General features: G+C 45.9%; 1 protein-coding gene across 1 annotated transcript in view; it reads left to right on the top strand.

Moving 5' to 3' along the window:
* frem2b (FRAS1 related extracellular matrix 2b) overlaps positions 1-15,816 on the top strand; it is a 58,229-nt gene that overhangs the window by 38,053 nt on the left and 4,360 nt on the right. Inside the window, exons 7-17 of the mRNA XM_034603885.1 lie at positions 7,933-8,082; positions 8,958-9,167; positions 9,287-9,484; positions 9,585-9,749; positions 10,358-10,540; positions 10,632-10,762; positions 10,895-11,050; positions 11,564-11,867; positions 12,097-12,228; positions 12,737-13,068; positions 15,544-15,736. Coding sequence (XP_034459776.1) covers positions 7,933-8,082; positions 8,958-9,167; positions 9,287-9,484; positions 9,585-9,749; positions 10,358-10,540; positions 10,632-10,762; positions 10,895-11,050; positions 11,564-11,867; positions 12,097-12,228; positions 12,737-13,068; positions 15,544-15,736 — 2,154 coding nt within the window. The remainder of the gene's footprint in view (positions 1-7,932; positions 8,083-8,957; positions 9,168-9,286; positions 9,485-9,584; positions 9,750-10,357; positions 10,541-10,631; positions 10,763-10,894; positions 11,051-11,563; positions 11,868-12,096; positions 12,229-12,736; positions 13,069-15,543; positions 15,737-15,816) is intronic.

Raw genomic sequence — 15,816 nt, 5'->3', positions numbered from 1 at the left:
TGAACTTCATTGGCATTTATTTTCATCTTCTCCAACTGCTCAAATGACTAAATTTTCCTGTTGTAAGAGACCCTTCTTTTTTCTCAGTGCTGCACCTGCTGTGGAAAACATCCCAGAATATAAAGAAACATCATTAACGCAGTGTAGTGCTCATTCAGCTGGCTAATAACAATCGAAGCTAAAATTAAATGTGTGGTTTTTTTGATCAGTGACGTTAGTCCTGCTGTTTGGTTTCATTTTCCCTCAGCATGACAACTTCTGAAATAATCCCATGAGTGAAGGAACATTCTCATTGTTTTTGCAGCACGGAAATACTCATTCTTTAGTTGTTTGGAACATGATCAAGTTCACGTCCATGTGCCGCAGGTTAATGGGCAAAGAGCTCCTGTGCCGGAGGCTCCTGCAGCCGCGGTTTTCAGTCTGTGCAACAGGTTACTTGGGAATCGAGTCAGACACACTTCAAGTGGATTTGTTTGACCTGCTCGTGGAATTGGAGGAGGTTACGTGCTCGGAATGTTTCTGCACTGTAGCAGCGTCCAGTGTAACCTGAGTGTGAGCGCGGGGCCTTTTGACCTCGTGCTCCCGGGTGTTTACTCCAAACCGCCGAGCTCTGCAGCAGCTGCCGAGACACGCACGTTTTAATAGGATGTATAGCAGCGGTCAGTCCTCAAGGCCTCAAGGGTCATATATAAGTGTTTTACCACTGCAGCTATTCAAACTGAGGCTGTAACAAGTCATGCACATCTTGTCTCTGCCATATAGGGCTAAAGATTATTGATTCATTGATTAATCTGTTGAATCATCTACAGTTACATTCACACTACTGCATTTTAGTTTTAAAACCTATCACTGGGGCTGCATTTATGTTTGCCAGCCACCCTGAGAGGCGAAAACAGAGAAGTTTGGAAAGCTCTGCTGGCACCATTTTAGTTGGAAAACTCCAGGGAAGCGTTTTGGTTCATCATTTGTTGTTTGGACACGTTCCCTTCCTGGTTGGTTCTCCTTAGTCACGACACGACTGCCAAAGACGAAGGCGAAACACTGCTCACACTTCCCGTCAGTAACAGTTCCACCTCGAAAAGAAATCCCTGCTCTGCTTGTTTCTCGTTCATATTATTTTCTTGTAACTAACCTGCTACCAAACTAAAACACTGATTTAAAATGGAAATGTGTCGGTTTGGATGCAGCCTAAACTTAAGATGAGGTGTAAATATGTTGGAAAAACCATGAAGCAGTTAAATATTACACAGAATAAGAACAGAAAGACAAAGGCAAAGCACTAATGCTTTAACTACTGTCTTCTGTGTGCTGTGTTCTTGTTGGGCACAGTTTCCTTCAAGCAATAAACAGCTTTTTCATGTTAGTGCATTAAAGGCAAACTCTTATTTTATGATTGCCTCTGCTTTACACAGCCAGTGCGCCGTCGTATCTCAGCTATTATAAACTGTGACTGTAGCTTTGAAAAAGTCAATTAATTTTAAAATACACCAAGAACATTTTTTCTTTAAAGATTTAACACCTCGCGGCAGGCCGTTGTCTACATTAGAGGTCCTTAGTGTATTATCACACAGACACAGGAGAAAAGGAGGCTCGGTGCATCACAGGCTTCAGATTGACAGCCAGTGTTTGCCGTCTGTACCCGGGGTTTATTCACGCTTTATCTGTAATCATGTTTTTCTTTGCCTCGGTCTTTGTTAGCGTGGCTGAGTGTCAATCAAAATCTTCTTGTGCATATCGGTTTTCAGTGAGCGGCTCAGACTCACAAGGTTGCACCGGGTGCAGGGACAAGAACACAGCCGCCTTGTCTGGAAACATCCTCTCGCTGTGTTTTCTCGTTGTTTTTCTCAAATGCTGATTCTCGCTGTTTAGACGTTAAGTGTGACATGGAGAGAAACTGAGCCTGCAGCTATTGTCTGACAAGCTGGCTGCTTATTATAAAGACACAAGTGCCTGACATCAGATTGATTGCATGTACACACACACACACACACACAGACACACACACTCACACGTGCATTGCAAATACAAAACAGGCAAAGTTTGTGCGGCAACACCTCCGTAGTATAATTTGGATTTCGGCGCTTGAGGTGTTTAGGTTGCTCCCGTCCGCTGAATTAATGGGACACGAAGAGTGGGGAGAAATAAGGTAGTGTCAAACCTTCATATTCCCCCTGAAGGAGGTGATAATGAAATGACTTGAGCACTGAAGGTGAAATAAATGGTAAATAGCTCTGAGGCAAGCAGAGCAAGACCAATCTGCTGTCTGCGAGAGCAGAAAGGCAGCATTAGATTCATTCCCCCTTTCAGTGCACCTATCCTGGCTGGGTATTAAATTTAGGTAAGTAATTCTCACTTCTTTCCTCCGACTCCGCTCCAGTATATGTGGGAGGGAGGTAAATGCGTGCACCGCATCCATCTTTGTCATCGCTCTTGTGGCCGTCCACTGAGTCCTGTACACGGGACAAAGAAGTCGCTGCCTGGCCAAGCTCCTGTTGGTTCCTACCTCTTAGAAACACACATTAGTGATATAAGCAGAAATGTGTCACGTAGACAACTTCCTTTCAAAGCAAACCAGGGCAGCACAATATGATGAAATTAGAAGCCACGGGGCACAAATGTATCACAGCGCTCACAAACAGAAGAAAGGAGGAAGAAACCACACGAGTGCAGTCGGAGCTGCAGCTCGTTGTTCCTTTCAAGGTTCTGATCGTAATCTGACAATTAACGTGGTTCTAAGATTGTTTATAAGTTTCCTGAAGAAGTAATCAGGTGTGAAGACCCGAGCCATGGAAGAGGAGGCGTGTTTTTCTTCTTTCTGACAAAAAAAAACTTCTTTCAACTTCACTAATTAACGCACCTTCACCCAGCAGATAAGGAGCACAGTTAACATTAGCTTTGTTTGCAGTGAAAACCACCAGACGTCTGCACGGGCACAGGAGCCGATGTTTATGCCTGTGGAGGAAATTTGTTGGCAATCGATGTGACACATTCGGGTCCGCGGGGCAAAAAAAGATTCCTTTGCCATTTATTTGGTCTTTGAATGCAGTTGTTAATCTCCTGTATTGATCCGTGGAAGTGTAATCTAATGACTACACTTCTATTGATGAAGACATAAGAGGATCTGGACGGAAAGTTTGTAAAACTCAATATTACCAAGGCAGTTTTGTTTTCATACTTTTTACATATTTTTGTTGTTTGCTTTTGTTTTGTTTGTCCGTCTGTTAGTTAGGATTACGCAAAAACTACTGGGAGGGATGTGGTATGGGTCGAGAAAGAAAACTCTTGGGTGCAGATCCGGCTGTACAATGCAGCAACGGTGCAAAATGCCAATTTAGAGAGCCTCTTATATGATTATGAGAAGTGTCAAAAATGTTTTTTGCATGATTATGAACCAAATCACCGGGACGCCCGCCACAGTCTAAATAATTCACGGGAGACACTGCTTTGACACGCCTTCTCAGACAGAGTTAAATATGAGATTCTTTGAACGATAACACATTTCTACCGTCTCGAACACTTTGATATCACCTCCCAAGATGCTATCGCTAGATTGTGAAAACAAGTAAAGAAGCTGTTACCGACATGTTGCCTGAGAGCATCAAGGTGGAGGAAAGTTAGAATATTTACGGGGAGTCACACAGATCCGTGCAGGATTCAGTCCTCGGTGCTTTGAGCTCGACCAGACCCTGCAGCTAAAACGCATTATCAGTCAACACGGGTGCGAAGGTGGTTAGGGATCGTTGTCTGCTCTCTGCACTGTGGAGCCCCGCTGGTTGTTCAGGTTGTCTGTTCAGCAGAGAAAGGATCTCGGCGGGGATGGTGTGAACCCTTGCATGGTAACAGGCTCTGACTCAGACACAACTCTGCAAAAATCGGCCAAGGGCAGACAGCCAGGAGGCCAAAGAGAGCAAATGCCCTGAGACGACACGCGTCCGGTGGATTGTCTGTCACCTGCTTGGTGCTCATGCGATTAATTACCAAGGAGGTTGTGTTTTTGCCCCTGATAGTTTGTTTGTTTGTCAGCAAGATTAAGCAAAATCTACCGAGCGTATTTCAGAGAAACTTGAGACACGGGCCAGGAAAGAACCCATTAAAGTTTGGCACGGATCCGTCCCTTTGTTCAGACGTACGCCAAAATGTAATGAGTTCTTTCTTGGCCCGTCTTTAACATTGCAAGATATGACATATATGACTGTTGGCCCTTGGTGGAGGTATTTGTTAGAAAAGGTGAACCACTCAACAGAAGTAGGGACACGATGGGGTTTTTAAAGATTAATCTTGAGATGTTATCACATGAGGAAGGTGGGGATTGTGTAGACTCTCCAACGTAGATGTGGATAATTCAAGAAACAAGTAAAGTAGACGTAATAAAATCAATTTATAAAAGATAAAGAGGAGTCAAACAGTTCAAATAACAAGTAAAGGCACAATGAGGAAGGAAATGGTAAACAACAAGAGGAGGTAAGAATTGAAAAGGTCAATAAAAAGATTAAATCTTCGGGAAATTTTGTGGAAAAGGTTGATGTTACATTGCTAATAGAACATTGAAATGATTCTATTCTAGCCTGCAACTGAATAAACATGCAAAACTACAGAGCTGCTGCTGAAAATCACTTATTAGTCGAGCTCGTTGTAAATGTTGACAGTTTTTCTTTTTACACCAGAGACGTGAATTATGATCAGACTTTTATTCTTGCAGCAGCTCAGCTTTAAAAAAAGACTGTAAATGGCCAAATCCTAAATCCATACGCATTCAATTCAGTTCAATTGTATTTGTATAGCCCCAAATCATAATTTACATTATCTCAAGGCACTTTACGCAGAAGGTCGAGACCTTAAAAATGATAGAGAGACCCCACAATACACGTGAACCTTATTCCAACCATGACCTTCAAACTAAAGCGTAACTCTCAGATTTGGAATGTGACAGAAAGTGAGGGTCGGCCAAAGTGTGTGAGGACACATTCCCAGAATGTCCTCAAAACTGTCCGTCACAGTGTTTAGACATATACGAGTACTTGTAGTATATGTCCGTATAATGCACATATAGACACGCTGCAGTACAGAGCTGCTGCTGAGAATCACCTCTCCTCAACCTCCTTGCAGCGACTGACAGTTTCTCTCCTCACACCGGAGCCATAACTTCCGATGACCTTTTTTTTTCTTGTAGCAGTTCAGCATTAAAAGCCTGTAAAGTTCACGAGCTGTCCCGACGTTTTTTTACAGTAACATGCACGGACAGCTGCTATTCGCTCGATACCTGCTATTTTCCCAGCGGCAGACCATCTGCACATAAACGGCCACTTCCTCCCAAAGAGCTCGGGCTTTTGCCTGCGATGCGTTCGGAGAAACTTGTTCTTTCTTGCAGAGGTAATTGCTGTTTGATATTGACTCTTGCATCCGGGGAGATGTTTTGGTTGGGGGCCGTGGGACATGAGGATTCTTGTACAGCAGGACTCGACTCGCGCATTTACAGTCTTGTGTCAGTTCCCTGTAAATTTCGTTCCACTTCTGAAGGTATGATTATGAGCCGGTTTTAAAAAGGGGGGCGGTTCACATGCGTGTGCACTATCACCTGGATAACCCTGTCATTATGTTTCACCTGGATTCACGTTCATTCTGATATAAACAGATGTCCAAAGCCAAAAGGTGCAGACTTTAATCCTCGATTCAGTCCCTGCTCGGGAAAAATTCAAGTGTTTCTCACAGTCTTCGTCGGTTAAAGTTGGAGATTAATCTGTGATGAATATGGAGCTGGGCTTCTGCTGCTGGAGAGAAATTAGTTGAGCACACAGAAGAGGGCACGGGAGCATTTGCAAGGGCTCGGCTGAATCTCATCCGAGAAGCCACTTAGCACTGTGGGAATGTCATGCTAAGTTCAAGTGAAATCAAGCAGTCAGTGGGAGTGTACCAGTTCCCTCAGGGACGCCTATGTCTCTGCTTGTGCCTCTACTTTTATCTTATGTTCACATATATGGAACTGTGACGGCATTTCCTTTGTTGTTTATGCATAACTATACATATGGTGGGTTTTTCTAATGACTCGTGATGTATTTTTAATCAGGGTTACATTTAAAGAAATCTATATTACCATTCTTTTATTATTCACAATTTATTTTAGATAAGAAGAGATTTTACAAGTAAAAAGAAGCTAGTAGTAAAGAGGAAATCTAAATTATAATCTTTATTTTATTTTTTTTACACATCATATTGTTTTACATAACAGTCAGGTCTAAATCTGGATCATCTCCACTTGCATTCAGGAAACCTCAGATGTTCTTTGTGGCTGGGGCAGGCTGCTGCGGCCGGGCAGCCGGAGCCCAGGAGACGGCGGTTTACCTTTCAGTTAATGGGCCGTAGCACTTTGAAGTTCACCGTTTGTCTGTTGCACAGACCTTATCTGATTACTGGACTAGTACAACAGGGCCCGAGTTCCTGGCTGCCAACCTCAGGCTAGTAGATCTGATTACTGCTTCTGCTGGGACCCGGTGCAGGCAGCCAAAACCATCTTTGTGTGGTTTCGTCGGTGGAGAGAAATTCTGGCAGCTGCGAGCCTCTTGATGCAGCACTCATTGTCCTGGCTCGGCTTTCAGGGCAGATTAAAGCATAAAAGTTTTCTGTCCTTTGCTTGCACCTGAGAGTAACATTATTTCAACAACAGCGATGGCTGCTCGGAGAACCATAAATCCCAAGGCTTTCCCCAACAAGTCTGTTTCCCTCTCAGATCTTGTCCGACCAATAATAATATTATAATAATATAATAATAATACACTTTCTGACAAAGCAGACTGTATCAAAACATCATCCGAGATGCAAATTACTTGGAAGATTAATTATACCGTGCAAAGTAATAAACTCTTTTTTCCCTGATCAGTAAATATACCTGGCAGCGCTGATGGACTGTTTCTTCCTGCTCTTGTTTTATTAAATAACATCATCACAGTTACATTATGTATTTGTTTTTGTGGAATTCATTTATCGCTCAGTTCAACATCCCCACCCCCCCCCCCCCTCTCTCTCCATTTTCTCCGGCTTCACACTGCGTGATGAGAAACAGCTAAGTGCTGTTCTGAAGCTGCCGAGTTCCGTTGTCACGGAAACCACAAACTCTTCCCATGGCTGTCGCTATTTACTTAATTTATTCATAATTTGGTCACAGTTGCAGATTTTTACAGCCCAGTAGCGGCTTGTTCCTATTAGTCGTAACAATGATGTATTTGATCAATTAGGAGAATGTGAACAATTTTGGTAAATAAAAACTGCTTCTTTGGTTTTGGTTGCAGCCTTTTTTTCTGCTCCTTGCTGTAAAGGACTGTGAGCGACTCCCTGCAGGGTGCACACGGAGGTCTGAGCCCTTAAGCAACCGTTTCACAGGCAGCGTGTTGTACATTGTGCAGAGGTAACGTGTGCTGAAGGGGTTAAATGGAATAACAGTGGGTGAGTTTGGCTGCAGTGGAATCTCGCCTCATAGAAACACTAATTGCAGTCAGGCAGGCCCGGGCTGGCACGCTGAGCTCTACATCCTCCAGACCTCCTGTCAGGCCTCCTGTCTGCCGCTCAGACCCATCACTATCCCAGTCAGCACCTCCACGCTCATCCACAACAAAACCAGGAGACGCAGCTCTGCCTTTTTTAATCTTTGAATGTAACTCGCAGATGTAGAAACCCACCCACCCCCCCTCCCCTCTCCCCGCGAAACATTATCCCAGGAAGTTAGAAAGTGTTGTTTAAGGGCTACAATTACTACCTGCGGCTGTTTTCGATGGAAACATTCCCTCAATTTCTCCTGTAATCAGAGGTAATCTCGGCAGCCATTACCGATTTAACTCAGCTATTACAGCGAGCATCCAAGTGTCCTGTGTGAAACAGCGAAAAAGATGATTATGCATTACATCCACTTATTCACTCTTTCCAATTGTTTTTTCTCCCCAGCGCCCGTCTTCTACTTTGGCAACACGGACTACCACGTGGACGAGAGCGACGGCTTCGTGGAGGTGCAGGTGTGGAGGACGGGGACCGATCTGTCCAAAGCGGGAACCGTCACCGTGCGCTCCAGAAAGACGGAGCCCGTCTCGGCTGAGGGTACGTGTCCGTGCTCGGCAGCTCTCTCTGACAGGTGGTTCTGGCCCCAGACTCAACAATAGACGTCAGTTGTCACCCTGTCACTCAGGAGTCCGAGGAGATGTTAACGCCGGGTGTCGGGCGGATGACCTGAGGAATGTAAACATTGTTTTTGGGGTTAGGAGGCGAAATCACAGCTTTTCTGTCAGGCCTGGGAGAGACACAGTGTTGTGAAGATAGTGGTGGTCTGAGTGAGGACAGGGATTTAGGAATGCATTACGGATTGTTCTGCACGTCAGTAAGTGCTTTGGACTTTAAGACCAGTTGCTATCTCAAGCCTTCCCTGCAGCCTCCATTATTTCTCGCCCTCAGGCAGTGTCCCCCCCCCTTTTACAGAGATTCACACCATCTCTTGCTCCCCACCTGCATTATAATTGTAAAAAAAAAAAGCATAACCAGCATCTAATCGTATGCAGCATGTTCAAAATGCAAGTCCACACTCACACACACATAACTGGGTCATAAGTACATGAAAAAGGCCTGCGGGCAAAGGGTGAGCTCTCAATACCCAGTCTCTTCAAAGAATGGCAAATGAATAACCTGTTTGCGCTCGGGGAGAAATCCAGTTTCTTGCAGCGCTCCTTTAATCACGCAACAAATTCCAGCTCTTCACGGCTATCGACCACGAGGTAGAAAGCATCATTTTTGCCAGCATGCGGGGAATATCGTTTCATCTCACTCGCCGCCTGACATTCACAAATGAATTATGAAGTAACGACTGCTGTCGGAATAAGATCAAGCGCTGCGGTGCACTTGTGCTGTGTCCACTGTTCCCTGCGCCCTGATCTGTTCTGTGAAACACAACCTGACCTGCAGTTTGTTGTGTTGTTGAGCAGCCGGTGTAGATTATGTGGGGATCAGCCGGAATCTGGACTTCGCACCGGGGGTCAACATGCAGACTTTCCGTGTGACCATCCTGGATGACCTGGGCCAGCCAGTGCTCGAGGGGCCGGAGAGGTTTGAACTGATTCTACGGATGCCGATGAGCGGCGTCCTCGGGGAGCCGAGCAAATCCACCATCCTCGTCAATGATTCCGTCTCTGACCGTGAGTGAAAATCTGTGTTTCTAATCCAAAATGTACTCTTTTGCAACTGTTAACTGCGGTGATGTATGATGTTTACACTCTATTTCTGATGTTGATTTATGGTTTTAATAATGTTCCAGTGCCAAAGGTGCAGTTCCGCGATGCTGTGTATGTGGGCAAAGAGGACTCAGGGCGGATCTCAGCTACCGTGTACCGCAGCGGTGACATCAGCTACAGATCCACGGTGCGCTGTTACAGCAGGCAGGGCACGGCCCAGGTCATGATGGACTTCAATGAGAGGCCCAACACAGACACTTCCATCATCACCTTCCTACCAGGTGGTTCAGCAAAGCCGATCGCAACATGATTCAGATTCTCTAATAATTAGGACACAAGCAGTCAATCACTATCTTTTCCCTTTACTGTTTTTTTTTTCAGGAGAGATTGAAAAGCCTTGTGTTCTGTTGCTCGTCGATGACACGGAGCACGAGGAGGAAGAAGAACTCCGTCTCGTGTTGGGAAGCCCCAAGAGTGAATCTCCTTTTGGAGCGTCTGTTGGAGGACAGAACGAGACGCTCATCAAGATTAAAGACGACGCAGACAGTACGTTGTCTTGTTACACTTGTGCTCTTTCAATATTTCTGTTTAAATCCACCTTGTGCTGAATTTCTTGGCTTGTACCGCGTCTGCACCACCGCACTTGGTGGGAGTATAATTTGGGAGGACATCTCCAGATAATTAACATATGGAGCTGATCGATCAAACATCTAAGGTCGAGATCAACAGAAATCTGGTCTGAAAAACACAGTTTCCAAGATATCTCTGCAGATAATAGTCAGAGAGACAATCTACGACAATTATTCCAAATCACATGATATCACTTGAGAAGACGTCATGATGTTATGAAGATGTCTAATATCTTATAACCTAAAGCTTAAATAGTTCAAATCATATATGATCACACCAAACAACCTACTAACCAATGATATCAGCAACACAATCTACAGTTATTTAGATTTACTTGTGGTGATATGGTATAAATTACATCATGATTATGTCATTATGAAATGGCATTATTACAAGGTTATGCATCACCCCTCCGATGCTTTTTGGATTAAATTTACCACAGTGGATTTAATAAGATTCGCTGTGATGTTTAACATGTTTAAAGTTTTCAAGCATGATTAAAACTGTCTTCGTTGCTTCCTCAGAGTCGATCATTATGTTCGGAGAGACCAAGTTCAGTGTGAATGAGCCGATGGAAAGTGGGCAAGTGTCCGTGGTGAAGATCCCAGTGCTGCGAGTCGGAGACACATCCAAGGTCTCCGTGGTCCGAGTTCACACCAAGGATGGATCCGCCACCTCTGGGGAGGACTACCATCCCATATCTGAGGGTAAATCACACTGACAGCCGCTTTTTATCAGGACAGCCACCGTGTGACGTTTGCCGGGGAAAAATAATTGTCATATCTCCTTTCTCGGCAGAAATCGTGTTCAAACAGGGCGACACTGAGCACTACGTGGAGGTGGAGGTTCTATACGACGGCGTCCGAGAGATGAGGGAGGCGTTCACCGTTCACCTGAAGCCGGATGAGAACATGGTGGCGGAGACGAAGGTGAAAGCGACACCGAAATTAGCATGTCATTTAACTGCCAAGTGTGTAACTACCTGGCTAACGATCACATTACAAGCTGGCAGCGGTTTGCTCCCCATTAACATCCTCGCACCTCTTCCTGTCAATCAACAGATGAGCAAAGCAATAATCTACATTGAGGAGATCAACAGCATGGCGGATGTCACCTTCCCCTCTGTGCCCAGAGTGGTTTCTCTACTGCAGTACGATGACATCGACAGGAGCAGGGACTCTCTGCCTCTGGCTGGATACCCGGTCATTTGTGTCACGGTACGTCCCAGCTCACAGACCAGTAAATACTTTTCAACTCGGCGAGTGATTCATGTAGTTAGGAGTTTGCCTCGCGAGTGCATTTCCAGACAGGTAAATACTGTTTATGAGGTATTTTACAGATGTGCACACCTGAGAACTCATCCGCAGCACACAGATGAGATTTCTGGGTGCAGTCGTAGATTGTAAATAAAGATGGACGATGCGTCTCCACCTACTCTTGTTGGACCAAAATGAAGCCAAAATAATCCTGTGTACGCTTTTCACGTCATTTTTTGCAAGACGCTGCACAGTAGTGATCATGGGGTGGAGCTGCAGTATTCAGGACCCGCCCAAGACATGTGCTCAACCAGTCAGGAGTCAGTGTCAGCTGTCAATCATGACTCTTCCCCCTGTTGTTATAGAATCAGATAACTTATTTAACTGGTTTCGGTAATTCTAGTTTTCACAACGGCTTCATCGGAGCTGTGTGCAGTTCTCAATCATAACTGTTGTGTCTTTTCCCTTTTCCAGGCCTGTAATCCCAAATACCCAGACTACGACAAAACAGGCTCCATCTGTGTGAGCGAGAACATCAACAACACCCTGACTCGCTATCGCTGGCTCGTGAGCGCCCCCACCGGCCCCGACGGCGTCACTAGCCCGATGCGGGAAGTTGACTTTGACACGTTCTTCACCTCCTCTAAGCTCATCACTTTGGACTCGGTCTACTTCCAGGCCGGTTCCAGGGTCCAGTGCGCTGCCAGGGCTGTGAACTCGAACGGGGATGAAGGCCTGGAACTCCCCAGCCACGTAGTGTCCATCAGCCCGGACGAGGGTGAGTGCCGCTCATTCTGCTGCTTCAAACGTTTGGTCTCGCTCGTGGAAAGGGCTTTAACACGATAAGCAGCTGTCGGCTGTGTTTCGCTCTCCCGCCACAGTTCTCGCTGTCTTTGCTCTGACAGAAAACTGGCAGATAAAAGAATTTTCTTTGGAGGATTTTTATGGAAACAAAGCGTTTGATTGTTTGATGTTTTTCTTTTTTTGTTCTTTCGGTGTGGTTGCAGGAATGTGTCAGCCTCGTGTTGTGGGCACAGTGGGGGCCGAGCCCTTCTCTGCCAAGCTGCGGTACACCGGAGGCGAAGACACGGACCATCCCAACCTTATCAAAGTAACTGTCACCATGCCTCACATCGACGGTAAGAACAGCAGTGAGAGCGTTTACAGCCATTTTCATCTGTGAAAGTATCACTTAAGCCACTTTTCAACTGGTTAACAAACCCACTAACACCCACTTACATCTGGCCTTTATCTGCAATGAGAACGAATTCAATCGGCATCCACACCTGCGCCTTTTCCAGCACCACGCCATGAAATGCATTGAACTTCCGGGCGTCGGCGTGATAATAGCCATGAGCGCTTGTGTACTTATTGTTATTTAAGTCTTGGGAACAACGTGCAACAGCAAATATTTTCTTTGTATCGTGCAAGATGACACGTTTGTGATGTTGAATGTGACGCGCTGGGGAAAAACAAAACAGAAAAGAGTCAAACAACTTCTTTTTTTTGTGTTCTACCTGCTAATTTTGGTTAAAAATAAGTATAAGGGGAAGCTGGGGAAAACCTGTGAATCCTTGGTTTAATATGTCCTTGGTTAACATTCCTCTGCTCCCACTTCACAACTGATCTGTACGTATCCTCCCTCAGGTATGTTGCCCATAGTGTCCACCCGGGCCCTCTCTAACTTCGAGCTCACCCTGAGCCCTGACGGAACCCGTGTCGGCCACCACCGCTGCTCTAACTTGCTGGACTTCACCGAGGTCAAGACCCGCCATGGCTTCCTCACCGACGCCACCAAGAATCCAGAAGTCATCGGCGAGACGGCACCTTACCAGTTCAGCAGCTCCCTCAGGGGATCCAGCACGCTGCGGTTCTACAGAAACCTCAACTTGGAGGCCTGTCTGTGGGAGTTCACCAGCTACTACGACATGTCCGAGCTGCTCAGCGACTGCGGAGGCACCATTGGGACTGATGGACAGGTAAGCAACCCCCACCTTTGAGCTGCGGCTCACCCCCGACCCCCTTTTGTCATCTTTAGACAGAAGGTCAATCAGGCTGTTGAACCTCACCTGACTCCAGGACAGGAATGTGGACTTAGAAGCTTTGACTATTTCACATTTTCATTCCGAAAATCCACCTGGATTCTCAATGCTGATCAATCATTTACAGTCGTATTAGAAACGCTTCTTACCTTCTTGGTTTTCCTTTAAAGAACCTAAGTAAATACCGACCTGCAGAGAAATCATCCATTATCCTCCGTCGACACCCACGTTAACCTCAGCAGCAATAACTAACCCGACACCTTGCTTCCTTCACTCCCTGGCAGGACCATTTATTTGTCTTGTCGAGGTGGCAAGTCAATAACCAGCAGCCTCATAAAAACCCTGTTAGTTTGTTTTGCCAAGTGCACAATCTTTGCAGCAGCGGCAGCAGCTGTTATATGCAGAGATCTTAAAGCCCTCTCGGTCTTCCTGGCACACATTCCTCGCAGCCCTCCACATTTGCATTCACCCTGGAAACCCACTGTTAGTTTATTTGCATTTAATTAAGGTGGAGTGTTGATAAAGTACAGTGCACGAGGAGTGCACGGGGCACATCATGGTGCAAACCTCGTGCTACGCTCCATACTGAACATTATTAATTAACGCTCTACAGCTACGGGTGAATGTGTTCTGCCTCTGAAGGTATAGAAGAATTTATATTGCTTTGATGGGACTATTTAATAACAAGGATGAAATCAGGCTTCACCAACTTTGTTGCCTGCAGCCACATGATGGAAACTTGACAGTGATGAACGTGTCTGGACAAGTAAGCAGGCGGCTGATAGTAAACTCTACCTCATCTGTGAGGGAAGTGAATCTATAATCATGAGCATTGACTACGTCTTCACTGATAAGTGTCCACACTGATCAGATAGAATTGGGTCAACTGTGCCTCGGGAGACAGGAGTCAACCACAAACCAGAGGGTCAAGGGTTTGATCCCCAGCTGATCCTCCAATGCATTCCGAAGTGTCCTTGGGCCGGATACTGAACCTCATGCCTGTGCTGGCAGTGTATGAATGCTGGTTGCAGCTGCTGGACACCATTGCTGCACAAACAGCTGTTCAACCGTTTATACGAAGTTCAGTGACGCACGACTCCGCACTAAGAACTCAGAACTAGAGAATCAGTCGTTGCCTTTGTCATGAACGTGCTGGTCGCCTCAGCACTGCACTTCCTTGGGCCCTTAACAATACACATGCCAAGTGTGAAGACGATAAGAGGAACAGTTCTCAAGATAAGCGTTCAACAGACAGACAGAGAGACAGAGATTTCTGGATTTATTAGATAGATAATCTGATATTTTATAAAAGCATCAGACTACCAAGTGTCAAACTCCCTAAAAAAAGCACATATTTAGCAATGCAAGCTGTTCTTGTCCCTGTTGTTATTCCATTAAGGGGGAGAGTGTGTAACTGTCACCTCTTGGACAAGCTCCGTGTGGAGACTTCATTGCTATGGTTACTGCTGCACAGAGCCGGAGACGGTATGGAGGTGCAGAGACTGAGCCACAGGTACCGTGTCAGGATCTGTGAGACAGGAACATTGAAAGAAGACAAATCCTTTGCTGGTTGGGTGCTGATCTGTTCCTCTGACCTGAGTCATCATCGGCGGTCGGGGGGGGTGAGCACTGGCAGTTCGATGCAGGCCGGGGGCCAGCGGCCGTGTCACGGTGCAGGGCTTAGTGCCCTGCTTAACAGGACCACGGGAAACTATTAAGGACCAGCGGGTTGTGTCAGAAGGCCACTCTGCTAATCATTTGCCTGAGCTTGCGGCGCCCAGAGGGGTGGGGGGGGGGCAGGGGGTGAGGGAGGCACGTCTCCACATGAACGCAGGACCAGTGCAGGCAGGCACCGCTCACAGGTCAGAGGAAAGTGCAGATACCAGAGAGGCAGCACTCCCTCCGCTCACAACCCTTCCACCACTGTTCCTTTTCGAGGGGGGGGGGGGGGGGGGTTCAATTCAATTCAATAGAACCCGACACACGTACTTGTACTTGACACATTTGATTTGCAATCTTTAAATTGATTTAGGGGAGAAAAAGGTTTTTAAAAAATTGCATGACTTCATCTGTGATTGTCAGAGCCCATGAGCCCTTTAAGGGAAACGTTTAAATCTTACAGCCACAGACCATCAAGTGAACTTAATGACGCCGACTGGAAGTTCACATTCCAGGCTCGATCTCCCGGTGAAGTGGGCTTTAAGTTCCCTAATGTATATGTAGAGCACAGTCCATTCAATTTGTAATTAATGAGGCACTTTTCCGAACAGAACTTGGTTTTATTCGCTGTAGTTGTGGTTTTATTAGAGTAGTGTTCCCTATGTCCAGATATATTGTATATTATGCACATAATTCAGGGTTTTAATGGATCTTACTCTGTGATATATGATTTTATTTTTTGTTTTACTGCAGGTGCTGAATCTGGTCCAGTCCTACGTGACCTTACGAGTCCCGCTCCATGTGTCCTACGTCTTCCACTCGCCCGTGGGAGCAGGTGGATGGCAGCACTTCGACTTGCAGTCAGAGCTGAGGCTCACGTTCGTGTATGACACTGCCATCTTGTGGAGGGATGGTATCGGTAGCCCACCAGAGGCTGAACTACAAGGCAAGACTCAAACAGCAGCATCAAACGGAGGATTTGTTAATATGTGTCACATTAAATGAACAACTGTGAATTTGTTAAAT

Source organism: Hippoglossus hippoglossus, chromosome 13 (assembly GCF_009819705.1).
Source record: "Hippoglossus hippoglossus isolate fHipHip1 chromosome 13, fHipHip1.pri, whole genome shotgun sequence".
NCBI lineage: Eukaryota > Metazoa > Chordata > Actinopteri > Pleuronectiformes > Pleuronectidae > Hippoglossus > Hippoglossus hippoglossus.
This window is presented reverse-complemented; position numbering and strand designations above follow the sequence as displayed.